This window comes from Camponotus vicinus, unplaced genomic scaffold (assembly GCF_025532165.1).
Source record: "Camponotus vicinus isolate PSW18456_S1 unplaced genomic scaffold, iyCamVici1.0 SCAF_8, whole genome shotgun sequence".
NCBI lineage: Eukaryota > Metazoa > Arthropoda > Insecta > Hymenoptera > Formicidae > Camponotus > Camponotus vicinus.
The window spans coordinates 1,662,081-1,689,176 of NW_028141980.1; the positions used below are offsets into that span (position 1 = coordinate 1,662,081).

Here is a 27,096-nt window from a genome sequence, read left to right on the forward strand (position 1 = left end):
GTAGCGCAACTCTAATAATTTCAGCGTGGGTCAAAATGAACTGCACATGCGCGGACTTGGTGTGTAATCAATCATGAGCAGAGATCTTCTGTCTTTGTTCTTCTTTTTATTTGCGCTCTCTCTCAATCTTATGAAAATGTCTATATAAGGCATTTAAATGGCTACACGGCAGAAAAATCTATATATTTATATATTTCTATCTATATATTATATATTTCTTATATATTTCTATCTATATATTTATACAGGGTGATTCAAAATAGCCCCTGTGTCCCTGAAATGACATATTCTTGAATCAATTCTAAGACGATTTTTCCTTCGGCAAAATTTCGTCCGAAGCTTAGTTTTTGAATTATTAAAGGAAGTAGTTAACGTATGACGGGTCGAATACAAGAGGCAGGCAAGGGTGGCGCGATTCACCGTCAGACGCGGTAGCTTACGCGGGGCGCCTGCTGCGATCAGCTGATCGCTATACACATACAGACACACATGCGAACACATACATTCTCTCTCTGTCTGTCTGTCTGTCTCTCTCTCTCTCTCATTCGCTCACTCACCTGTAAATTTTTTTTTTTTTTTTTTACGAGAGAGGGGAAAATGCATTTTATGCATACTCACCGGTCGATCCAGTGAGTTATGTGGGACTCGAGTACCAAGTCGAATTACCAACTCGGTACTCCCTACCCACTAAAAACCCCTCTCTTCACGAATTTCCTTTAACACACTGTCCCTCTGACTTCCCGAGATCTGTTTTCACATAACGTCAAAAAATAGTTATTATTACCTTGTTCGATGACTTTTGATGTATTGCTGTAATTGTTTGAAGGAGAAATGAATTTTCCGATAGATCGTTCTCAAATTTAACGTAGATATCACGTTGCAAAAGACAAGAAATCCACACTAAATTATTAACTGAAAGTTTTTCTTCTTTCATGAACTGTATTCTTTTATAAACTTTAACGTAATCACATTTATTTACTTACTCGATGAGACGAGAAATTTACTAATGACTCTATCACTAATCACTATTAATCACTGTCGAATAATAACTGTTGGCGATTAAAAATCACTCGATGAAAGAAACACGCGCGGACACGTTACTACACGACGCGACGACGCGACAATGCGACGATAATTACTCGGCAACTGCAAGCAGTTTTTTGTCATGGTAGGTTGCGGTAGGTTAAGGTACTACTGGCGCTATCGAACGCGATCATGTGTTCGATTGAAGAATGCGGTAAACATAATAAACATTTAACATATTAATATTATTATCATGAATGTGTGTGATATCCATACATCGTATGATATCTATTTAAAAATTAATTAGATTAAATAAGTGTTTTTAAAATATTTATTACTTTTACTATTATCATATAAAATATTAATATTAAATATTTATTTAAGATAATAGTAAAAGTAATAAATATTTTAAAAACACTTATTTAATCTAATTAATTTTTAAATAGATATCATACGATGTATGGATATCACACACATTCATGATAATAATAATATTAATATGTTAAATGTTTATTATGTTTACCGCATTCTTCAATCGAACACATGATCGCGTTCGATAGCGCCAGTAGTACCTTAACCTACCGCAACCTACCATGACAAAAAACTGCTTGCAGTCGCCGAATAATTATCGTCGCATTGTCGCGTCGTCGCGTCGTGTAATAACGTGTCCGCGCGTGTTTCTTTCATCGAGTGATTTTTAATCGCCAACAGTTATTATTCGACAGTGATTAATAGTGATCAGTGATAGAGTCATTAGTAAATTTCTCATCTCATCGAGTGAGTAAATAAATGTGATTACGTTAAAGTTTATAAAAGAATACAGTTCATGAAAGAAGAAAAACTTTCAGTTAATAATTTAGTGTGGATTTCTTGTCTTTTGCAACGTGATATCTACGTTAAATTTGAGAACGTACGATCTATCGGAAAATTCATTTCTCCTTCAAGCAATTACAGCAATACATCAAAAGTCATCGAACAAGGTAATAATAACTATTTTTTGACGTTATGTGAAAACAGATCTCGGGAAGTCAGAGGGACAGTGTGTCAAAGGAAATTCGTGAAAAGAGAGGGGTTTTTAGTGGGTAGGGAGTACCGAGTTGGTAATTCGACTTGGTACTCGAGTCCCACATAACTCACTGGATCGACCGGTGGGTATGCATAAAATGCATTTTCCCCTCTCTCGTAAAAAAAAAAAAAAAAAATTACAGGTGAGTGAGCGAATGAGAGAGAGAGAAAGAGACAGACAGACAGACAGACAGACAGAGAGAGAATGTATGTGTTCGCATGTGTGTCTGTATGTGTATAGCGACCAGCTGATCGCAGCAGGCGCCCCGCGTAAGCACCCGCGTCTGACGGTGAATCGCGCCACCCTTGCCTGCCTCTTGTATTCGACCCGTCATACGTTAACTACTTCCTTTAATAATTCAAAAACTGAGCTTCGGACGAAATTTTGCCGAAGGAAAAATCGTCTTAGAATTGATTCAAGAATATGTCATTTCATGGACACAGGGGTTATTTTGAATCACCCTGTATACATTTCTTTATATTTTAAAAGTAAATCTTTCTCTTCTTACTCTTTCTTTTATTCGTACTGAGGTGGATCGAGTAGCTGAGGTACGGACAAATGATTGAGTTTAAAGAAATAAATAAATATTAGCAATTTATATATATATATATATATATATATATTATTATACTAATATTTTTTATATACATTCTATATGTGAGGGATTTTATTATAGTTATAATAAATTGCATATTTTTACCATTATTTATAAATGTATTCTAAATATTTACTAATTGTATTTTTTAAAATTTTAATTATATATATATATATATATCTATATTTATTTATTAATTATATTAATTAAATCGGAATGTAATAACATTTTATGAAATAACAGTTTTCGATAAAAAATATATGTTTTTATTGATAGTCAGAATGTTATCTTTATATACCTAACATTTCTTTCAATTATATTCACTACTAATTTAACACTTCTTACGCATGTTTTTTATTTTTCTTTTCTATCATTTAAAAAAAATATATATATGCATGGTATATGTTTACATATGAATTAATCTATTATTAATTATTGTTATTAATGATTTTTATTTTTGATTTGTTTCAGAATTGTGTCATTGCCCAACTACTTCTTCACATAATTTTTCTTAATTCTTATTTTTCAATTATAAATTTAGAGTGAGACATCTAATATAATCTATAAAATCTTTATTACTTTACTTTCGAAATTGCAAATCATTTCTATAGCGAAAATTATCTGTTTTAAACAGATAGATAAAAAATACAATAACAAATATTTTTTTCTAAATTTTTTGAGATATTAATCTTATTTGTATTTTCTAAAATAGAATCATGAGTTTTAGTTATAAAATTATTAGAACTGCCAAAAAAATTTAGTCATTTATTATATATATTCAGCTTTAGATAATTTCATGAGAAGTTATTCTTTATAGAATTATAATTAATTTAAATGTGTTCGAAAACCGAAATATCATTTCGCTTAAAAATTATTCGCAAGTAAAATCCGCATTTTTCAATATGTTGTAAATTCGCAAATTCGAATTTAACGGGCGTCGAGAAACTTCTCGAGATGTCTATTTTTCAGAAAAACTCGATCGTTCGTATTATCTCCAATTTTTTTGGAGCATAAGAAACGCGTGTCATAAACAGTGACAATAACAACGTCAACCGTCGACAAAATCAGCGCGACGCACGGGCATGCGCGCCCATACGTCACGAACAGCTGATTGCCAATCAGCTGTTCTAAAAAGACTGCGCGCATGGCAACCGCGAAAAAGCCGACGTCAGGCCTCATCGGCGGCCAATTACGCGCGGCGCCATGAGGTCACCGCTAAACAATCAAATTTATTGGGCCACGTCGCAACGGGCCCAAAATTCCGCTCGCCTTTATAACGGGCACCGCACGCGAGCAAGCCGAAGTCTCGCACTTTTTGTCAAACCGCTCAGTTAAAACCGCTCCGCATAGTAAAAACCGCTTATAACGACCGCTTATTCTCTTGGACTTTCCGCAATCTTTGTATCAAACCGCTGATCAACCGCATTACACGACCGCTTACGACTTTGGACAACGCATTTTTCTCGCTCTTGTGTCTCTACACCGCTCGCGATACCGCTCGCGAAACCGCGCTCACTTTGTTACACCGCTGTTTCGATAATCGAAATCACTGCACTAAACACTTGTCTTTTAATTTTGACTTCAATAAACGTCAGTCTTTTGTGTGAACGAGGCGCACTTTTTTCGCTTAACGACCTTCCGGTCCTATCAACGCACTGTCGGATTCGCTCGCGAACATTTCTGGTCCTTCGAGCCGGATTAACATCCGCCTCCGCAGTTCGTGGGTGAAATTCACGTGTGTCGTCCAGTGCGCGAACCTGAACAGAAAGACAATTAGTGAAGATGAGTGCCGATTTGAAGGCGTTGCTGGAGGCGCAGAATGATGTCCACGGGCGAATGTCTCGCTCCGTGGACAATCTGCGCAAGATGGGAGTCTCAAACATCACCGCCGAAGCCATCCAAGCTCGCCTCCACCTCCTCGAGACGCTGTGGAACAAGTTTGAGGCCCAGCACGAACTCATCAGGACAGCGCTGAAAGATAAATATCTCGAGAGTGAGTACGCAAAAGCTGATTTTATTGACATTGCGGAGTCAACTTACGTGACACAGCGGAGCACGTTAGTCGGATACGCGAACAAACTAAAAAGCGAGCCGCCCAGCGTGCCGAAGACCGAGGCTTACCAGGAGCACGCGCTCAAGACATCGTTGCCGCGGATAAAGCTCCAGACGTTCTCTGGCGCGTACGGAGACTGGCCAGCGTTTCGCGACATCTTCCTGTCCATTATAGGAGACAATCCGTCTATCTCTGACGTGGAAAAGCTCCACTACCTCCGTACCAGCTTACAAGGTCCTGCGGAAAAATTAATCCGGTCATTACCGATTGTCGGGGGCAATTATGAGCGGGCGTGGACGATTCTGAGCTCGCATTACGAGAACAAACGGGAACTCATTCGCGCTAACTTCGCCGCTTATACCGCCGTGCCAAAAATGAAAGCCGCAACCGCCGACGAGCTAAGTCGCCTCTATAACGCCGCCACGACTGCCATCAACGCTCAGGAGAGCATCGATAGGCCCATTGCCACGCACGGGATGGACCTTTTCAATCACCTGCTCGTCGATCGATTCGATCCGCAAACTCGGATGGAATGGGAGTCCTCCATACGCGGTTCCGTCGATCCGCCGAGTAATGCCGTCCTGATGGGTTTCATGTCCGAGCAGATCCTCACACTCAACGCCGTGCATCCGAACTCCGTTGCGAAATCCGGAGGAACTTCCAAATCCGCGAAATCGCATTTCGTGAAGCGCACATCCGACTCCTCGACGTGCGCAGCATGCAAGGGCAAGCACTCCCTTATGCAATGCACGGAATTCAGGTCGAAAACCGCGAGCGACAGAAAGAACTTCGTGGAAGCAAACAAACTGTGCTTCAACTGCCTTGGCAATCACTTCCTCGCCAAGTGTCAGTCGGTGAAGACTTGCTTCACGTGCAAGTCACGACACCATACGCTACTCCACGACGCGTACGCACAATCCGACGGAGCGAGTTCTCTGTCCACCACGCGACTCGCATCGGATCGCAAGGCGATCCTTCTCGCCACCGCACGCGTCAACATCACGGACCACTTGGGAAGACCTCACGCCGTCCGTGCGCTGATCGACCAGGGGTCAGAAGTTTCCCTGGTCTCAGAAGCTCTGGCGCAACGCTTGCGTCTGCCGCGAAGTCACTCTTCAATGTCCGTCGCCGGCATTGGAGGAGCATCCGGAGCAACGCGTGGAAAGTTATCCTTGAGCCTCTCCTCTGGGGTGACCGGAGCAACCCTTCAGGTACTAGCGTACGTTCTTCCGCGCCTCTCGTCGTACCAGGGACCCATCTTGCGAAGCAGCTTCACTTGGCCACACATTCGCGGCCTTTCCCTGGCGGATCCGCAGTATCTCGATCGAGATCCGATAGAAATACTGCTCGGCGCAGACGTATACTCCGCCGTACTTCAAGATGGGCTCCGCAAGGGACGCAAGGACGAGCCCATCGCTCAGCGGACCTCGCTCGGCTGGATCTTGTCTGGAGGTCACAAGGCCACGCTCCAGAGCAGCCATACCTCGCACCAGTGCTCCATCGACCACGAGTTGAACGACCTGGTGCAGCTGTTTTGGGAGCAAGAAAAAGAGACCGCCGCTCCCGTCGCTCTCACCGCCGAAGAGAAGAGGTGCGAAGACCTCTTCACCCGTGAGCACGCACGCACCAGCACCGGACGGTACGTTGTGAGACTGCCGTTCGCTGGAGCACCGCCCTCTCTCACCGAGACCCGCAAGCCGGCCGAACGTCTGCTCAACGCCATGGAGCGCCGCTGCTCCAAGGACGCTCGATTCGGCGATCTTTACCGCAGCTTCATGCAGGAGTATGAAGACCTGCAACATATGGAAGTCGTAAACACCTCATCCGAACAAGAAAACACCGCTAAGTGCTACTTACCGCATCACGGAGTGCTGCGGGAAACGAGCACATCAACGAAGCTCAGGGTCGTCTTCAACGGCTCGCAGCTCTCGATCTCGGGCGCGTCCCTCAACGTCAACTTGTTGACGGGCGCCAACCTCCTGCCAGTCCTCGCCGACGTGCTCCTTCGTTGGCGTTGGCACCGCTATGTCTTTGTGACGGACATCGAAAAGATGTACCGCCAAATCCTTATCCATCAGGAGGACCGCGACCACCAGCGGATACTCTGGCGGCACCGAGTCACCGACGACGTCCGCGAGTACCGCCTACGAACGGTCACGTATGGCTTGGCTTGCGCGCCATTTCTCGCCATACGGACCCTACACCAGCTAGCTGACGACGAGGGTTCGCGATTTCCGCGCGGAGCGGTAGCACTACGCCGCGATACTTACGTGGACGACGTCGTCACCGGAGCAAGCACCATCTCGGAGGCCACCACGTTGCAGCGGGAGCTACGCGGTCTTTGCACGGCGGGCGGGTTTCCGCTCAGGAAGTGGGGGGCCAACAACCTCGGGATCCTGTCTGGAGTCCCACCAGAACACCGGATCACCAGCTCACCGCACTCGTGGTCCCACGAAAGCCACGCTACACTGGGCCTCCACTGGCACCCGGCCAGTGATCACTTCACTTTCTCGGTGCAAGCGCGTCACTTCACCGAGTTCACAAAAAGACGCGTTCTGTCCGAGACCGCACGGCTGTTTGATCCTCTAGGGTGGCTCACTCCGGTCACAATGCGAGCTAAAATTTTGATCCAGTCCGCCTGGCTGAAGAAGCTGGACTGGGACGCTCCTCTTCCGTCGGCAGACGCCCTGTCCTGGAAGAACCTCCTCTCTGATCTTCCGCGCCTGAACGAGATCAGGGTATCTCCGGGCTGGTTAGGCAGTGACGGACCACACACACAAACCGAACTCCATGGGTTCGCCGACGCCTCGGAGCGAGGATACGCCGCGGTGGTGTACCTCCGCTCCGCCACCGAATGGCACACCGCAGTTCACCTGCTGGCTGCCAAAGGCAAGGTGGCCCCCGTGAAGCCGGTGTCCTTGCCTCGACTCGAGTTGTGCGCGGCCACCCTCCTGACGAATCTCACTGCTCACACGCGCACTCTCCTGGGTTTGCCCACAGCGCCAGTCTTCCTGTGGTCTGACTCCAGGGTAGCGCTGAGCTGGATCCAGGGGCATGCCTCCCGCTGGAAGACCTACGTGGCCAACAGGGTGTCACAGATCCAGGTCCAACTGCCCGACGCTCGATGGCGGCATGTGCCGGGAAAGGACAATCCGGCCGACTGCGCCTCCCGAGGAATCCAACCGGGTGACTTGATCGGCCATCCGCTCTGGTGGACCGGACCATCCTGGCTGCGGAGTGACAAGGCACTTTGGCCGAGCGACGACTGCGTCTTGCCAAACTTGGAGGTGCCGGAGCAACGAGCCGCCGGCTCGCTCAATACCTCCGTCAAGGCCATCACCGAGCCAGAACTCATTCTCCGTTTCTCGTCCTTGCACCGGCTACTCAGGGTGACGGCCTGGTGTCTTCGTTGGCGCAAAATCGCACGGAAAATGCACAACGTCACAGACGTCGCACAAACTCTGGAGCCACGCGAAATCGAAGACGCACTTTTACGATGGGCTCGAACTTCGCAGGCACTGCACTACACAACCGAGGTCTCATCACTGAGCAGAGGACGTGCTTTGCCACCACGGAGTCCGCTCACCAAGCTGAGCCCCTATCTGGACGACAGCGGCACAATGCGAGTCGGAGGCCGTCTCAAACACGCCGTCCTGTCTCACGATGAACGGCACCCAATCATCATTCCGCCGGACTCCTGGATGGCTGGGCTCCTGGTGGACTCCTGCCATCGTAGGACTCTACATGGAGGAGTGCAGCTCACCCTCGGGCTACTGCGCCAACGGTTTTGGATCCCGCGAGGTCGAGCCATCGTCAAGAAGTCCATCCAGCGATGCGTCACGTGCACCCGATGGCGAGCCACCGCACCGCAGCCACTGATGGGCAACCTCCCCCAGGAGCGAGTGACTCCGGCGCGTCCATTTTTGCGTACCGGAGTCGACTACGCCGGTCCGATCCTCATCCGGACCAGCAAGGGGCGCGGCCATCGAGCAAACAAAGGCTTCATCTCTGTATTTGTTTGTCTTAGTTCCAAGGCTGTTCACCTCGAGGTCGTCTCCGACTACACGGCTGCGGCGTTCCTGGCTGCCTTCCGTCGCTTCGTGTCCAGGCGAGGTCTCTGTCACGAGGTGTTCTCGGACTGCGGGACCAACTTCATCGGAGCAAGCCGAGAACTCCGGGAGATGTTCCGAGCCTCAACTACCGACGGCCGTCGCATCGCGCAGGTAGCAGCTTCAGACGGCATTAGGTGGCGGTTTAACCCGCCCGCAGCTCCTCACTTTGGCGGGCTCTGGGAGGCAGCCGTCAAGTCAACGAAGCACCACCTTCGAAGGGTTATCGGCGAGGCAACGCTCACCTTCGAGGAGATGACGACTCTCCTCGCACAGGTGGAGGCGTGCCTCAATTCGCGCCCGCTTCAGCCGCTGACCGACGATCCGGACGACTTGGCGGCACTCACACCCGGTCACTTCCTGATCGGAGCTCCCCTTCTGGCCGTCCCCGAGCCGTCGCTTGCCACCGAGAGAGAGAACACGCTGTCACGATGGCAGCTTCTTCAAAAAATGCGCGATCACTTTTGGGAACGGTGGTCGCGCGAATATCTTCAGACGCTGGCCTGCAGACCGAAATGGCAGAGGAGCGAGACCGGCCCAAGCGTCGGCGACCTGTGCCTCCTGCGGGCGGAGACAACACCTCCAACCAGGTGGCCACTCGCCCGAATCACGGCACTGCACCCGGGAGACGACGGCGTGACACGCGTGGTCACCGTGCGCACAGCATCCTCGGAGTTCGTTCGGCCACTCGCGAAGATCATCCTCTTGCCAGGAACTGACACCGCAGCATCTCCAACGCACTCGGATTCGTGAGCTCTCACGAAACCCGAACTTTCTTTCATGTCTCATCCACATTGTATAATATTCACTCACATCATGTTTCACGGTATCATAATTCCGGGAATCGTACGCGCTTAATCACATGTAATTATATTAAGGCACATTCGATATTATGCGAGATCCGCGAGCCGCGTCATCAGTCCTTTTTTTTTTTCTCTGATTTCTCTGTTCTCTCTCTTGCACCACAATTTCACGTTCACGTTAACATTTCACTGCACTCGCGAGATTATTCTCAAATTCACTGTACATTTTCTCATCATTCATCACTGTATAAATCTCCTTACTTCACACGATACTATTCTCGCGAAAGACACGAATAAACTGAACGACACGTGTCTTTGTACTACGTCACGCATTCCATTCATGATCACTATCACCAACTCATCAATCGGACCGTTCGCGACACCTGCCCGCGCCCGAACACATTCGCAAATTTCGTCACGTACTGACGAGGCGGGCGGGATGTTCGAAAACCGAAATATCATTTCGCTTAAAAATTATTCGCAAGTAAAATCCGCATTTTTCAATATGTTGTAAATTCGCAAATTCGAATTTAACGGGCGTCGAGAAACTTCTCGAGATGTCTATTTTTCAGAAAAACTCGATCGTTCGTATTATCTCCAATTTTTTTGGAGCATAAGAAACGCGTGTCATAAACAGTGACAATAACAACGTCAACCGTCGACAAAATCAGCGCGACGCACGGGCATGCGCGCCCATACGTCACGAACAGCTGATTGCCAATCAGCTGTTCTAAAAAGACTGCGCGCATGGCAACCGCGAAAAAGCCGACGTCAGGCCTCATCGGCGGCCAATTACGCGCGGCGCCATGAGGTCACCGCTAAACAATCAAATTTATTGGGCCACGTCGCAACGGGCCCAAAATTCCGCTCGCCTTTATAACGGGCACCGCACGCGAGCAAGCCGAAGTCTCGCACTTTTTGTCAAACCGCTCAGTTAAAACCGCTCCGCATAGTAAAAACCGCTTATAACGACCGCTTATTCTCTTGGACTTTCCGCAATCTTTGTATCAAACCGCTGATCAACCGCATTACACGACCGCTTACGACTTTGGACAACGCATTTTTCTCGCTCTTGTGTCTCTACACCGCTCGCGATACCGCTCGCGAAACCGCGCTCACTTTGTTACACCGCTGTTTCGATAATCGAAATCACTGCACTAAACACTTGTCTTTTAATTTTGACTTCAATAAACGTCAGTCTTTTGTGTGAACGAGGCGCACTTTTTTCGCTTAACGACCTTCCGGTCCTATCAACGCACTGTCGGATTCGCTCGCGAACAAAATGAGAAAAAAATGTTTATCTTATTAAGGAGTTATGCCTACTTGGGATCGGGAAAATTACGTGATTTACAAGAATTTTTTTTGCCGTTTTAATAAGTATTTATTGAAATTTACAAAACACTATCAAAAAGCACATATTTTGAGGTACATGTACAAATTTTTTTATAAAAAAATATTAAAAAATGAAGGAAATATGGTTCTTCTCCTAGAACGTCTCCTTTTTTACATCACTTGCGGTGACCAAGATATCTTCGGAACGGCTTATCTGAAATCAAAATAAAAGAATATTGTGTTAGTATATTGCATTACGAAAGGCCTGAACGAAGGGTTTGGTAAAATTTTGATTTTTGACAAAAATGACAACAATTTTACGAAAAAGTCAATTTTTCGAGGTGAACTGATTTTGATTTTTTTGCAATAAACAAAAAAATGTTAACCGAAATAAAAAATCCTTCGTCCAGGCCCTGCCTATTGTAATAATAAATAAGCACGTAAAATTTGAGTTCGATCGGTGCAATAGTTTTTAAGAAACTTTGGTCACCGCAACCGAATTTTTAAAGAAACATAGTTTCGAGATAATCGCGTTTAAAGTTTCAAGTCTATGTTTTTCATAGTTAAAACTAATTTTTTTAACTTACATAGTCATCTATTCCAAGGCCATAAAGGGTCCCTTCTGCATCTTCAGCCATCTCCAGAACGTCGAGTTGGTGTTGTCTACGAGCCATCCTTTGCTCTCTAGTGGCCGCATGCGCGCACTGCTCGGCAATCGTAACACGGGTTTCGTCTTCTTTTGCAATATATTCGTGGGCATTTCGGCCACAGGGCACGCCTAATGCCTCAAAAATCTTCAGAAGGGCTATGTTACCCATGTTAAAAATACAGGCAGATATGTATGCTGCAATTTTAACAGAAAGTACACCGCCCAGAAAACCCTCTTCGGGCTGATTTTCTAGATGAGTTGGTTATAACTTTCGTTATTGTTCTGCGTGAATCCGCCAACGCATCTATCAAGCAATTCCCTTTTTGAAAGATTCACGTAAATGGGCTTGATAGCTTCCAAAACAACTGGAGGAAGAGGCTCATACGTATGCTCGAAATCTGCGATCTCGTTCTTTTTATCTTCGGGCAGCGCTGCGTAAGCTCTCTGCCACTCACACCACGAGTCACTTCCGGGCGGACATTTTTCGTGATGCGGAGCTTCATCGGTAGAGCTGTAATGGTTATATGTTGCCCAAATCGCACTTTCCATTGCTTCGGCCGAATCTGCGTGACGACGAATCGCTAAGCCATAATACACTGCCAATTTATCAATTATTTTTCCAGTCAATTTTCCCTTGCTTCCGAGCCCCTTATTTTTCTTTTTACACTCGCGCAACCGACTAAAACACACTAGTACAAATGTACTTGAATGTATACCTGCCCATGAATCTCGAGCGACACAATAGAACGTTACCTGGAGAGGAAAAGGGACGATACCGCCAATGTACTAAGCGGTAGCTGCGCGTTGTGACTCATGATTCCAGGTAGCGCATTCTCAACGCTTATTTAAGACGATGTACATTAAGAAAATGCAATAAAAAAAATCGATTTTCTCGACCTACCCAAGTAGGCATAACCCCTTAAAAAAATGTTTGTTATTGTTATTGTATTATTTATTCTTTTAAAGATAATATTTAAGATAAGATTTTTCTTTTTAGAATTTTTTTGCATTCTCAAAAGTAAAAAGATATTTCAGATGTGTCACCCTGTAGTGTATGTTCTTTGATGTCAGATGACTCACCCTGTATAACCTATATGTAATAAATTAGAAAGAGAAAGAAAATAAAGAAAAGAAGAATAAGTGAGATAGAAGGTCACTACCCTGATTGGTTACACACCAAGTCCGCGCATGTGCAATTCATTTTAACCCACGAGTTGCGCTACTGTATATACTGTATATACTGTGCTGAAAGCCTGTCCAGCGTGCGGAACTAATGGTTGCAGTAGGGGCGAACCTCTCCCTCCCGGCCGTCATCAAAGCTATGGTCGAGAGGGCAGAGGCGTGGAAAGCTGTGTCCTCCTTCTGCGGCAGAGTGATGCTGCGGAAGGAGGACGCGGAGAGGGTGAGGCGCGGCGAAGGACGGCGCCGTGCCAATCCCCTTCTGCCGAGAGACGGGAGCATGCCTCCGCCGGCCGGGCCACCCCCAAAAAGGCGGAGACATTATAGCCCCTGTCGTCCCCTCCCACGCACTAACGGGAGGGGATGACCTCGACAGGGGGCGGGGAGCCGGTAACCCGACCTCCCCTCCCCCGGCCGAGGAGAGATGAGGGGTGCTGCCGCGGGCAGTATATACAGCACCCCACGGCAGACGAGGTGGAGCCCTCCTGGGGCGTGGCCGAATCCTAATCCCATAGGGAAAAAGAGGGAGCCCGCCCCTGGAGGGACACGGAGAAAGAGCCCTGGGATGCTGCCCAAATCCCAACCCTTCTGGGAAAGGGAGGGAGGCCTACCCCGGGGCTTGGGGGGCCGGGGCTCGAGCGGGAGACTCGGGCCCCGACCTCGCCCCCCGGAAACACCGAGGAGGGCGTGGCGTGGAGGCGGTGCCCCTCCGCGCTATAACTAGAGCAGATACCACCGCGCAAGTGGCGGTGTGGGCGGGCCCCTACCCGGCATATTATTATGTTGGAAGGGGTCCGCCCACGAGGTTAGGTCGAGTAGGTGGGGGGAGGATGTCCGGTAGACATCGCTAAGCGCACCCGATCCTCCCCCCAAACACCCGAGTTGGCACCCGGTGGGGTTTTAGTGGGTAAACCGGTCCTTCAGACCGGGAGTCCCACATAACCCGCCCTCCCTCCCCGGGGTAGGGCGGGTATCCGTAAAGGATTTCCCCACCGATAAAAAAAAAAAAGGTGTTTCTTAGAAATGCAGAAATAATTCCCGGTATAGATAGGAGATTTCCGGGAGCGCCGTGCCGACGAGAGTACTCGTCCGAGGTAGCTCTCCCCTCTACCTCGAGATTTAATGCACCGGCGTTAGGCGGTCGGATGTTGAACCGATTATCGAGATCCCTCGATCGAACCGGAGTGCGCTCGTTGGGAGTAATGCGTCGACGTTAACATTTTGTCATACGCGTCTTACTTATTTCGCAATTTGCTGACAATAGTGTTCTACGCTTTGCGTACAGGTTGCATTTTACATATTACAATCTGCTGACGCTAGTGCTTTATTTATATATGTCCTACATACTTATATATACTTATATATACTTACATAGTATGGTGGACCATAACATCCCTCCCCCGCTGGGGAAGAAAAACGCAGTTTTTCGCATTACATAAATTGAATATTTACATTCCATATAAAAATGATAACAAAATTATATACAAAGTTTTTGGTAACGAATATTTTATAAGAGTCATATGCTACGGCTGCGCTTGTGTTTTATTATTATATATATCGCGATAATTATTATAATTACTATAACTATTCCGCTAGTTATTGTTGGGTATACAAAGTGTTTTTGTGTAAAAAAGCTTTCTTCGCTATTTTGTAAGTTAGTGTTAATTTTTTCTAATTTAGCTCTTAACTCTACGTGTTCTGTCCGATGTATTATCATGTCTTCTAATGTTTCGTTATTATGGTCAGCATTTTGCGGTCTCGTAAGAGTGTCATGTTGATTTCAGGTAAATATGTTTCTAATTCCGTCTCGTAAGCTGTTCCTTTTGTTTGTATCATCATGTCGGATGTCGTTAATTTGCACTTACCCTTAAATGTAATTTTTCCCGTGTTTTTTATTGTGATTCTGTGTTCTCGCCGTTCGTCGCATCGTATTGCTATCTGTTGTTCGTCGGCGGTTGAATATAACCAAGTATATGGCTGCTGTAACGCGATCCATATTACATGTTTGGAGATAATGTGTTTAGTATTACAGCCATCATATTTTTGTCGTCGCTGTGTGTATAGTTGTACCTCACATGGTGCATTTGTATTTATGCGATAGGTGGGAATGTCCGATATTTGACAAATATAATGTGAATCAATATTATTACAATTTTTTAAATCATTTTCCGTGATTTTAAGGTATGTAAGCTGCTCCTTATCTATCGCGATCATCTGATTATCTGTTTCGGTTATAGAAAATATGTTATTGTGATCGGGTACAGGGAATGCAAGTATTTTTATTAGATCATAGGTGGGTTGTTTAGTTAAAGGGAAGCGTAGGATTGTGTAAATAGACGTTTTATCGCAAAACGCACTTATCGTGGTATGTTCTTCAATTGTTAACCAGTCCTCCGCATGGATTTTAAATGGAAAGTATGATCCCTGTGGTAATTGTTGTGTCGCTTCCTTTAATTGTGCGATTATATTATCAATAGGCATTAATTTAGGGTGCATCGCTTCCTTTCGAATATACGTTAGATATTCTATCGTATTTTCCGCATCGCGTATTAAATCAGTTATTGCGGCGATTATTATTATGAAGTGTTCCTTTACTCCTTCACGGTTAAGATAATCCGTTAATCGATTTTGCAAAAGATTTTCATTATGCCTAATGATATTCTCCACGTTATCTATGTGCGCTATCGTGGTATTTAATACTTTTATTTGGTTTTGCACGGCATGTTGCAATACTTGCTGTTTATTACTTAATAGTTTTAATTGTTCGTTAATGTGCTTCTCGTCATTTGCGTCCATTGTTCCAAACAACGATTTTACTAATGAACCTATTCCGTCTACTAATCCTCGATGTTTGTTAATTGGCGGTCGATAAATTGTTCGTATTTGATTCATTATATTTTTCAAATATGTAGCTTCCTTTTTAGCAATTCTGTCCAGGTTGTCGCATATCTGCCTATAATATTTGCTTTGGAAGTCCATGGCTTCGCACATTGTTTCGGTGATTCGTAAGTAGTTATCTAATTGCTCGTACCTCTAGTTTAGTGCGGTTAAATCCAGCTTTATTACCAATCTCTATGTTTCCTTTGTGTAGTGAAGGCTTCCAATTTTTTCAAAATGTAACCCTGGATTATATTGGAATTCCGTGATCTCAAAAGAGGAGTTTATGTCTTTGGGTTCTATAGGGACCGCATACGTCCAGTAGATGGTCATCCTGTAATTTAACAGTCTCCTCTTATTGCTTTTATTTTTAAGCTTCTATGAAAGGTTTTAACTTATTTATATGCACGCACGCTATTTTTCTGCCCTTTTTAATTGTATAATTTACATTAGAATTTCTTTCAAGAATGGAATACGATCCGGTCCATAAGGATTCCAGTTTTTTGGATCGACCTCGGCGTAAAGTATCGTCAGACATGAGGACTTTGTCGCCTACTCTGAATTGTGTCATTTTTGTATTTTTATCGTACTGTTGCTTGGCTTTAATTTTTTCTTGTTTTATGTGTTCATTTGCGAGCTGATTGGTTGCTCGTAACCTTTCTCTCAATTCCTGCGCGTAGTCGTCATAACTATATGTTGGCCTAGGTGGTTTTGTTAAAGCAGTTGGCAGTTCAAGTTGATGTCCATATACTAATTCAAATGATGTGAACCCTGTGACTGTGTGTGGTGTGGTATTGTATGTGAACATGGCGAATGGTATCCATTCATCCCAGTCTGTTTGGTCTTTGTTAATATAATGGCGTAAATATTCTGCCAAAGTTCGGTGTGACCGTTCCAATGCACCGTTACTTTCAGGATGATAAGCCGTGGTCTGTATCTTATTTATTTTTAATAGTTTACATGTGTTTCTGAATACTTAACTCATAAAGTTATTGCCTTAATCAGTTAAAATTTTATCGGGTATTCAGTGTTCTAAAACAATTTTTGTGACAAATTCCTTACTTACAGTATTAGCTTCCTGGTTAGCGATTGGTATCGCTTTACTAAATTTTGTAAGGCTGTCTTGGAAGGTTAATAGGTATTTGTTTCCGTTGTTAGTTACTGTGAGTGGTCCAACTATATTTAATGCGCATTTTTCGAAAGGTTTTGTAGGTATGTCAGTAATTATTAATGGCGCTTTATTTTTTCGTGACAATTTATTTCTCTGGCAAGACTCGCATCTTGCTACATAATTTTCTACATCTTTTGTTATGCCAGGCCAATTGTGAGTTAAACGGATTCTTTTGATTGTCCACTCTACCCCCTGATGTCCTCCTGTGGGTGCGTGATATTCGTATAGTATTTGTTTCTTTTCTTCCTCCGTGTATGTTTTTCGCTTTTCAAATTTTGTTCTTCTTCTATCACGAGGACTTCTCGTTCTTCGGTGGTATCGTGTTTCTCTCGTATTGCATTACGGCTTAATGCGTCGGCGTTGGCATTAGCTCTGCCTGCTTTGTGTACTACCTCGTAGTCGTATTCCTCTAATTTCAGTCTCCATCGGATTAATCTAGATCCGGAGTCGTTAATATTAAATAACCATATTAGCGGCTTGTGATCGGTTACGATTTTGAATTTCGTACCGTATACATATGGCCTAAAATGTTTTACGGCCTATACGATCGCTAATAATTCCTTCTTTGTCGTGTTGTAATTTTGTTCCGCTCGCGATAAAATTCTGCTGGCGTAAGCAATGGGTCAGTCATTGTCTACTTCGCCTTGCGACAATACCGCTCCGATTGCATAGTCGGAGGCATCCGTGGTTACTATAAATTTTTGTGTAAAATCTGGATATGCTAACACTGGCGTAGTTATTAATTTTTCTTTTAATGTATCAAATGCTATTTGCTGTTCCTCTGTCCATTCCAACTTTACCATTTTTCTTGTTAGTTTCGTTAATGGTTTAGCAATTTTCGAGAAGTCTTTTATGAACTTGCGATAATACCCGGCTAATCCTATGAAGGATTGAATATCCTTAACCCTTTTAGGTGTCGGAAATTCTTTCACGGCAGTCAATTTAGACGGGTCCGGAGATATTCCGTTCTCCGAGATTATGTGCCCTAGATAAATAATCTCTTTGCGTAGAAATTCACACTTATCTGGCTATAATTTTAAATTATGTTCTCGAAGTCGTTGAAAAACTTCCTTAAGTCGCTGGTTATGGTCTTCCAGGCTTGCTCCATATATGACAATGTCATCTAAGTAAACTAGATATTTGATCCCTTGTAATCCAGTTAGTACTGAATTCATCAGTCGCTGGAATGTTGCGGGGGCGTTCTTCAATCCGACGGCATTCTATTAAATTCATAATGTCCGTAAGGCGTTGAGAATGCTGTTTTTTGTTTGCTCTGTTCGGCCATTGGTATCTGATGATATTCGGATGCTAAGTCTAGGGTGGAAAAATATTTGGCGTTTCCCAACTGGTCCAGTATATCCGTTATATTGGGTAGTGGGAATGAGTCGCCTATTGTTAATTCGTTTAATTTTCGAAAGTCTACAACTACCCTAAGCTTTGGTGTTCCGGATGCGTCGGCCTTTTTAGGTACCACTAACAAGGGTGCATTCCATTGGCTTGTGCTTGTTCTTATTATTTTATGTTTCAGCATGTCTTGAACTTGTCTATTTACTTCCGTCTTATGTTTTTCTGGCAGACGATATGGTTTTATATTTACCGGCGCTGTGTCAGCACGAGTCGTTATCTCGTGTTCCACTGTTGCGGTGCAAGTCAGTGGTTCTTCCTCCAGATGAAATATGTCGCTATAGTCAGTGCATACCCTCATAAGTGCTTGTTTTTCTTCGGCATTAAGATGCTGTGTTCGTAATAATTGTCAAATTTGCCTAGTACATTTTGTTGGATGTTTTCGGTGACTTTCTTGTACTGTATATATTCCGTACATGTTATTTTCGTTTATTTTTTCCACGGTTACTAATGGTGTGCGTATTTCAACTGCTTCGTCTGTAGTATTAATTACGCTGACGGGGCAAAGATTATTTTTCGGTTTTACGAGACATCTTCCAATAACTATCCCTGGCGTTATTTCTACCGCTCGTATTACTCCTGTTTTATTCCGATTTGTGGCGGCTTGCACGATGGTTTCGCTGCGCGGTTTTAGCACGATTCTATCATATGGCTGGAGTTTTAGTACGTTTTTTCCTATCTTAATTATGCGTTTTTCCTGATCGCATAGAATTCGATGCTTGCGAATGAAATCAAGGCCTATGAGGCCCTCGCTTTCCATGGAGAAGTCGTCCTTAACAACGTGTATCTCATGTTTTATTTTTCGGTCCGCTAGATTAATTGTTGCATATATTTTCCCGATCGTCCGTGCCTGGTGCCCGGTTATTCCTACCAATGTAATCCTGTCTTTATGAATGACTGTTTCTCCCTTTAGGTGTTTTACCTTTATAAGTGAGATAGTAGCTCCTGAGTCGTAAAGCATGTTGAGCTTGCCTTCTTTAGTTTCGCGTATCGATAACCTCACTTGGTCTAGTCCGATTGTTTTATGTTGCTTATGTCTGACGTGTGTTACCTGATAATGGCGCGCATGAGTAGTCCTACCTCCTTCTTCTGATTGACCTTCTTCTTCGCTACTGTCTTCTGTGTCAGAATTTTTTTTCGTGTTTTATCTCTTTTTCTGTCGTCGCCTTTATATTTATTTCGCGGTTTCTTTTCTTCGTCCCTTCTGTTGCGGTCCGAAGTTGTCGGTCGGCCATTTAGTGACCAGCACTCCTTGTGGTCATGACCTGATTTTTTGCAATGGGTGCAATGTTTTTGGAGAATGTTAACTCTAGAATTTCCTTGGGGTTTGGGCAATAGAAATCGAGTTGCATCTGCTTGTTCGGCATTCTCGGCCCAGATGTCCTACTTTCCCACATTTGTAGCACTGCAATGGTTTATTTCGTATTGATTGTGCAAAATTTTGATTGGACTTGTGTCGCGGGGTATATTCCGTTGGTCCCTTGACCTTCTCCTCGGCGCTAGCTCCTGCGATGGCTTCTTGCAGCGTTGCATAATGCTGTGCTCGTACTAACAATTTAATATCATCATGGAGTCCGATTTGAAAATTTTGCAGAGCTTGCTGCTGCATGGTATCGAATATAATGCGTCTTCGTTCGCTACCATAATCTTGACCTTCGATCATGGATTCATATAATTCCATTGCTAGATTGTCGACGCGAAGTCCGTACGTCCTAGCGCTTTCGCCAGATTTTTGTTTTAGTGAGTTAAACTCGATTTGTAGATGCGTAATACTTTTCTTGCTTAAATAACAAGTTTCTAATTCTCGTTTTAGTTGTCCAAAGTTATTTATATCTCGAGTTTCGAAGTCTGTCATAGCCTTCCCTTTTAGCTTTGTACATAGTATCGCTTCTAACAGTGTTCTTTCGTCGGCAGGATTAATATTTTTTTATAGCATATGAACATGCACATAAAAACTCCTTAAGTTTAGTTTGTGAGTTCCCGTCGAACTCGGGTATCATGTCTCGAGCTTCCTTTAGCCTTAAATAACCACCTAAGTGTGCTGATTGATTACGTACATCATTTATCGTTCGTCCGTACGTAACGTCGAGTGGCGCATTGTCGGGGTTTATGTTTCCTTGATTAAACTGTAAATCGCGCACTTGCTCGCGTAGATGCTTTAACTCTTCTTGCATTTCGCGGAAACTGTGTACGACTTCGGCTAATAATGCATTGCTCGTGCTTTCCACTGGTTATCCTGCGTCCTCGTATTGCGCGGCGGTGTTATTTCCGGTATGTGTACGTAAGCGCTCGATTTCCCTATCTACGAGTTCGGGCGGAATATTTTCCATATTTCTGCCGGTATTTGGCTCGAACATACTATTATCAACTGACAAAGGTGAATAATTTCTCCTGAATGTGACTCGACTAATGCCTGACCTATTTTGATTTAAATTATCGCTAACGGGTCGCTCTTGTGTTTCGGATGAATCTGAGTAGTCTGCCTCTAAATTTCTTCGTACGCTTTTGCGAATATCGTTGGCGGCTTCTTCTACCACCTGTACGGGCGTTACTAAACCGAACCTACTTGTCAATCGCGCTGGCACGCTCCAAAATTGCGGGCTATGAAATTTTACACCTTTCAGCGGTTCCGACATTGAAAAAAGTTAACTTACAGTACTAAGACGGCTCGCATGATTGGATCGCTCAGTCGCTGCTGCTGTCAATGTAACGGATCGTTGTCAACGGGGAGGTGTTGTTTCTGCACTCGTTGGTTGTGGCGGCTGTTGCCTTGGTTTTCTTCCTGTAGCGCCTTGGCTTGTTGTGAGTCCAATGACGGTGTGTTCCATTCGTTTCTCCCGGATTCTCCTGAGATCCTTTTCGACCTTCCTGGTCTTGAATCCTGCTAAGAGTCTTCTCAATCTCGTCTGAGATTTTACTGGATCCCCTTGAGAGCTTGCCGGATCCCACCGCTGCCATCAGTTTTGTTGTGGTCCCGGGGTCCGGGTTACAGAGTTTCGTTGCAATCACACATTGTCTATCATTGAGACTGACTCTCGATGTCGGCGAGTCCTCTTTATACCTCGTATCGAGGTATGGAGTAATGCGTCGACGTTAACATTTTGTCATACGCGTCTTACTTATTTCGCAATTTGCTGACAATAGTGTTCTACGTTTTGCGTACAGGTTGCATTTTACATATTACAATCTGCTGACGCTAGTGCTTTATTTATATATGTCCTACATACTTATATATACTTATATATACTTACATAGTTATGGTGGACCATAACATATTATATATTTTCAGTACTGACAGTGAATTTCGAAACATGCCTATAGTTATATTTATTATGTAAAGATGCATGATTGCATATTGTAAAATGCATGATTTTGTTTAAGAAGCAATTCTGTATTCTCTTTACACCAATTAATTCATCTCAACATTCTGTGCATAAAAATATTAAAGTACAATACCAAAAAATGAATAGTTTATAAGATATCTCATATTTCATATTGATTTGAAAAATTAAAAATTGATTTTGCTACTATTCCTCTTTCAAACCATATGATTTTTGTTTGAATTTTTGTGTATATTTTTTTAAAAATTGCTCGAGAATACGCCGTCAATATAAAATATGTTTAAAAGATGTAACGCATATATTGATAACTGTGACTAAAATTTAATGAATGCGTGGTAGTATTAATTAATTATGTGCAATTTTCATCATTTTTTTATAATAAATAGTTTTGAAGTTATGCCGGTTACGCTCTTATTAGACAGATTGCATATAAAACAACAAGTAAAATAAATAAACCTTACTTATATTATCATATAATGTTTAACTTCATAGATGTCAAAAAGTTTCCCAGAATTATCTTCGCGGCAAAAAAATCGGCGCCTTCAAGCATATGAAAAACATGAGCGTCAATCAATTTTACATCGTGTCAATACACCTATAATCAATACAGGAGTCGCTAGTTTAGAATCGTTAGCAGATATAAATGTGCCTATAAGGCAGTGTATTCTACCTGATAACTCTAATTCAAATAATGCTCTGAATATATATTCTACCGATGTTGCAAATTCTGATGTTCATCATGTAATTGTTGAAGAAGGAGCAAGTTCTGATGTTTATCATGCAGTTGTTAAAAAATCAAAAGATAAAGAGAATGAAGAAAATATTAATAAAACTTTAGAGTTTTCGAATTGGTTATGTTCCTGGACACTAAAACATAATATTACTCACACTGCTTTGTCAGAACTGTTAAATAAATTGCATACATGGTTACTACGATCTACCAAAGAATGCAAGAACGCTTTTAAATACACCGAGAAATAGTATCGTAGAAATATCGGCAAGAAATGAAAGTTTCTTCCATTACGGTTTAAAAAAAGCAATAATTGAACAATTAATACGCACCAAGTTTATGAACCAAGTTAATGAAAAATCAAGTTATGATAGATATAAAGTATTGATAGATTGATAGTATTGATAGATTTAAATATAGATGGACTGCCAATTTCAAAAAGCAGTAAAAGTCGGCCAATATTGGGCAAAATTCATGACAAGACTCTACTGCTCCTCTTCGAACTGACCAAAATTTTAACGACAGAGTACAAGATGATCATCATACAGGTGTATCTCCTTTCGAATCAATACAGCTACCAATGGTTTCACGGTTCCCTTTAGACTACATGCACTTAATATGTCTAGGAGTCACAAAGAAATTGTTGCTATTGTGGCTAAGTGGATATCAGACATCAAGATTAAGTGGACGAAAAATAGCAGAGTTTTCGGAAAAGTAATTACAATGTTCAAATGGGTACCAAAGGAGTTTGCTCGGAAACCACGTTCTATAAATGAATTGAATCGTTGGAAAGCAACAGAATTGCAGAAATTTGCAATACTGTTGCTTTGCAAAATTGTGCAATACGAATATTGTGTCATCTAATGGATTGCTTTCGTAACAATCAATATAGCAGAGATATACTGATTCGATTTGTAGAAATATTTAAACAGTTGTATGGCGATGATACTATAGTTTACAATGTGCATAATTTACTTCCCATAAATGAAGACGTACTAATGTTTGGATCATTGGATAATTTTTCTGCCTTTCCTTTCGAGAACTACACGCAATCAATAAAAAGAATGTTGAGAAAAGCTGACAAACCATTACAACAGTTATACAGAAGAATTTCAGAAAATTCTAATAAAGCTTTTCAATATGATTGCAACAAATGTAATACACCTATATTGAAAAAAAAATGTTCAAAAGTTCTTCCAATAAATTGTACTAATGCTTTTCGTATGATTCAGCTCGGCGATTTCATGTTGACGAACAAGAAACCTAACAACTGTTGTTATCTCAAAGATAAAACAATTGTTATTATTGAACATATTTGTTATAACGAAGAAGAAACAGCCGTCATTATTGGTAAAAAATTCTTCATGAAAAATCCTTTGCCATTCTATCCTTGCGAATCACAAAATATGGATAGATATGTCGTTAAAAATTTATCGGATTTGATAATATGTGGCCAATTACAGAAATAATAAATAAAGCTGTTCAACTTCCATTGAAAGACAAAACTTCCTGGTGTTGTATGCCGTTATTACATTCCTCATTAAAATAATACTAGCAAAACAAAATTTTCTTCTCAGCTATTTATGGTATGTTGCTATAAAAAGATCTCATTACTTTTCAACATTTTGGACTTTATACAGCATATATATATATATATATATATATATATATATATATATATATATACAGGATGATTCTAAATAACTTTATGCTTTTGCAAAAATATAATCTTGATCGAATTCTAAGACGATTTTTCCTTCGGCAAAATTTCGTCCGAAGCTTAGTTTTTGAATTATTAAAGGAAGTAGTTAACGTATGACGGGTCGAATACAAGAGGCAGGCAAGGGTGGCGCGATTCACCGTCAAACGCGGGTGCTTACGCGGGGCGCCTGCTGCGATCAGCTGGTCGCTATACACATACAGACACACATGCGAACACATACATTCTCTCTCTGTCTGTCTGTCTGTCTGTCTGTCTGTCTGTCTGTCTGTCTCTCTCTCTCTCTCTCTCTCTCTCTCTCTCTCTCTCTCTCTCTCTCTCATTTGCTCACTCACTTGTAATTTTTTTTTTTTTTTTTTACGAGAGAGGGGAAAATGCATTTTATGCATACCCACCGGTCGATCCAGTGAGTTATGTGGGACTCGAGTACCAAGTCGAATTACCAACTCGGTACTCCCTACCCACTAAAAACCCCTCTCTTTTCACGAATTTCCTTTGACACACTGTCCCTCTGACTTCCCGAGATCTGTTTTCACATAACGTCAAATAATAGTTATTATTACCTTGTTCGATGACTTTTGATGCATTGCTGTAATTGCTTGAAGGAGAAATGAATTTTCCGATAGATCGTACGTTCTCAAATTTAACGTAGATATCACGTTGCAAAAGACAAGAAATCCACACTAAATTATTAACTGAAAGTTTTTCTTCTTTCATGAACTGTATTCTTTTATAAACTTTAACGTAATCACATTTATTTACTCATTCGATGAGACGAGAAATTTACTAATGACTCTATCACTAATCATTATTAATCACTGTCGAATAATAACTGTTGGCGATTAAAAATCACTCGATGAAAGAAACACGCGCGGACACGTTACTACACGACGCGACGACGCGACAATGCGACGATAATTACTCGGCGACTGCAAGCAGTTTTTTGTCATGGTATATATATATATATATATATACAGGGTGTTCCATTTTAACTTTGCCATCGAAATATCTCGTAAAGTCTAAAAGATACGAAAAAATGTTTCAGACAAAAGTTGTATGGTTTCGAGGGGGACATAAGATGGCCATTAGTTTGACCTTGAGGAGTCACCTGAAGGTCACGTGAACGTCACCTCCAACTTTTTAAACGGGACACTCTATATGCTTTTGCATATTCTTGTAGCTCATCTCGAGAGCTTTCCAAAACACTATAATTAAGTTAATTTTCATTAAGTACTTTCCGAGTTCTGAGGATTGAAATAATTTCTTAATTTTACATAAACCGTAAAATATCTTGTAAACACTAGCGGATCCTGACATCGATAATATAAATATTTTCGCAAATAATCGGATTACAATTATTTAAGGCATCTTCTACATTTTTTAACGGACGTTTTAACATTTCCACTCTTTTCTGTCAAATTTCATATTCATTCATTAATCGTTCTATGTTGCATTGCAAATCAGTTTCATACGTTTTAAGAATATTTTCCAAAAGATGCAAATTATGTTGGTCTAAAGGCGAAGGTTCTAATAGAAATTGAAAACTGGATAAAAGCTCTTCATGACTGAGAAACCTTTCGTTCATTTGCATAATAAAATGGTTGAGAAAAGGGCCTAGGGGGATAAGCATGTAAAAGTTGCCCCCGCCCGTATCAAGTCGAGATTGGCATCATAGATTGGCATCTATGTGTCTAAAAAATCCTGTAAATATCAACCTTAAAATTGCATTTTTGTAGGAGTTATGGAGAGGGAAAGCAAAATCAAAAAAGTGATTTTTCTCGAAAACGACTGAACCGATTTTGATGAAAAAAATATATGTTATGAACATCAACAAGACTATTTTAAGAATAAATTAAAAAAAATTTCTGACCAAAAATACGAGTAAAAACAATTTTTGAATTTTTCAAAACTTTTTTTGAGGTTATGTTTTAGAGATACACCTCCAATTTTTTTTTTTTTTTTTAATCTTAAAATGTCTGCTTTAACATCTATTTTTTCCAAATTTTTCGTAGAGGTACTTCATGGCGAAAAATGATGAAAATCATGCATGCGGCGCGGTACCACGCTTTCACAGAACACTCTCGCTCCAGGCGCGTATATCGAATGTTCTAGTCTGGTTAGTATGCTGGATTCTTGAATTATTTTACGACAAAGTTAGTAAAAATTTAGATTTTATTTTTACTTGTACGTTTATTTTAAGCGCCTTTCGAAAAAGTTAAGTTTTAGTGAAATTATGATTTCTGTAACGATACCTACGTGATTCATCAGATCAGATGAAATAATTGAAAATCTATTTCGTGAAAAACGGTTAAAAAGAATGTTAACATTTTATGTATATAAAGTATTTAAATAAGGATCGTCAGTTCGTCAGATCTGAAGTTAGTCTATAAAAATAAGTGTCCAGAATTCACTATGAAAAGGATGCAGTACGGTTTTGAACTCCTTATCGGAGTGCTTTGTGAGTGTGAGTCCCCTCGCCTCTCACAAATCGGGGTGCTTTTTTAGTCTGAGTCCCCTCGCCTCTCAGAAAACCGGGTACTTTTTATAGGAGTTGAGATTATTATTTTTTTAATCTTCATCACTATCACTCTCAATTACTGGAATGTAATTGTTTTTCTTGAATACTTCGCTGAGTATTTCGGCCGGTTTGAAAATTTTTGATAAATACCTAGCATGAGATAAATAATACACCACTGCAGCAATATGGAAGCAACAACCAACAGACCGTTTGCCATTGGCACATTCACATGTGTAATGTGTCAAACCAGAAACACCAACACTGTTAGGTATCTTAAGAAGCATCGATATGCTGTTCGAGAAATATGACGAGATGGAACTTTCAATTTGAGTACATTTGACTGATCTTTAACATACTCAATTTTTAGTTTACCATCTTTGTCAACCATTTCTGCCAAATATGATATGGCTTGACCGAGTTGGTATGAACCGGTGAATAAGATTTTCAAATCTCTTTCTGTCATTTCTACTAACTTTGTCGTAAAATAATTCAAGAATCCAGCATACTAACCAGACTAGAACATTCG

At 42.2% G+C, this 27,096-nt stretch overlaps 3 protein-coding genes and 2 pseudogenes across 3 annotated transcripts; 2 read left to right on the plus strand and 3 right to left on the minus strand.

Moving 5' to 3' along the window:
* Nucleotides 1-3,527: 3,527 nt before the first annotated feature.
* LOC145976254 (uncharacterized) lies at nt 3,528-5,074 on the minus strand. Its single transcript, XM_083107324.1, has 3 exons — nt 5,065-5,074; nt 4,806-4,963; nt 3,528-4,655 (listed from the first exon to the last, which is right to left on the minus strand). The coding sequence occupies exons 1-3, from the start codon at nt 5,072-5,074 to the stop codon at nt 4,560-4,562; spliced, it is 264 nt and encodes an 87-aa protein (XP_082963450.1). The 3' UTR covers nt 3,528-4,559.
* A 567-nt stretch (nt 5,075-5,641) lies between these two features.
* Nucleotides 5,642-7,090, minus strand: LOC145975975 (uncharacterized). The gene is made up of 2 exons (XM_083106748.1): nt 6,595-7,090; nt 5,642-6,530 (listed from the first exon to the last, which is right to left on the minus strand). The coding sequence occupies exons 1-2, from the start codon at nt 6,625-6,627 to the stop codon at nt 5,952-5,954; spliced, it is 612 nt and encodes a 203-aa protein (XP_082962874.1). The 5' UTR covers nt 6,628-7,090; the 3' UTR covers nt 5,642-5,951.
* LOC145976255 (uncharacterized) lies at nt 6,789-9,599 on the plus strand. Its single transcript, XM_083107326.1, has one exon. The coding sequence runs from the start codon at nt 6,789-6,791 to the stop codon at nt 9,597-9,599; it is 2,811 nt and encodes a 936-aa protein (XP_082963452.1).
* Nucleotides 9,600-11,135: 1,536 nt separating this feature from the next.
* Nucleotides 11,136-27,096, minus strand: part of LOC145976256 (uncharacterized) — a 66,910-nt pseudogene continuing 50,949 nt past the window's right edge.
* On the plus strand, nt 21,300-23,881 carry LOC145975821 (uncharacterized; annotated as a pseudogene).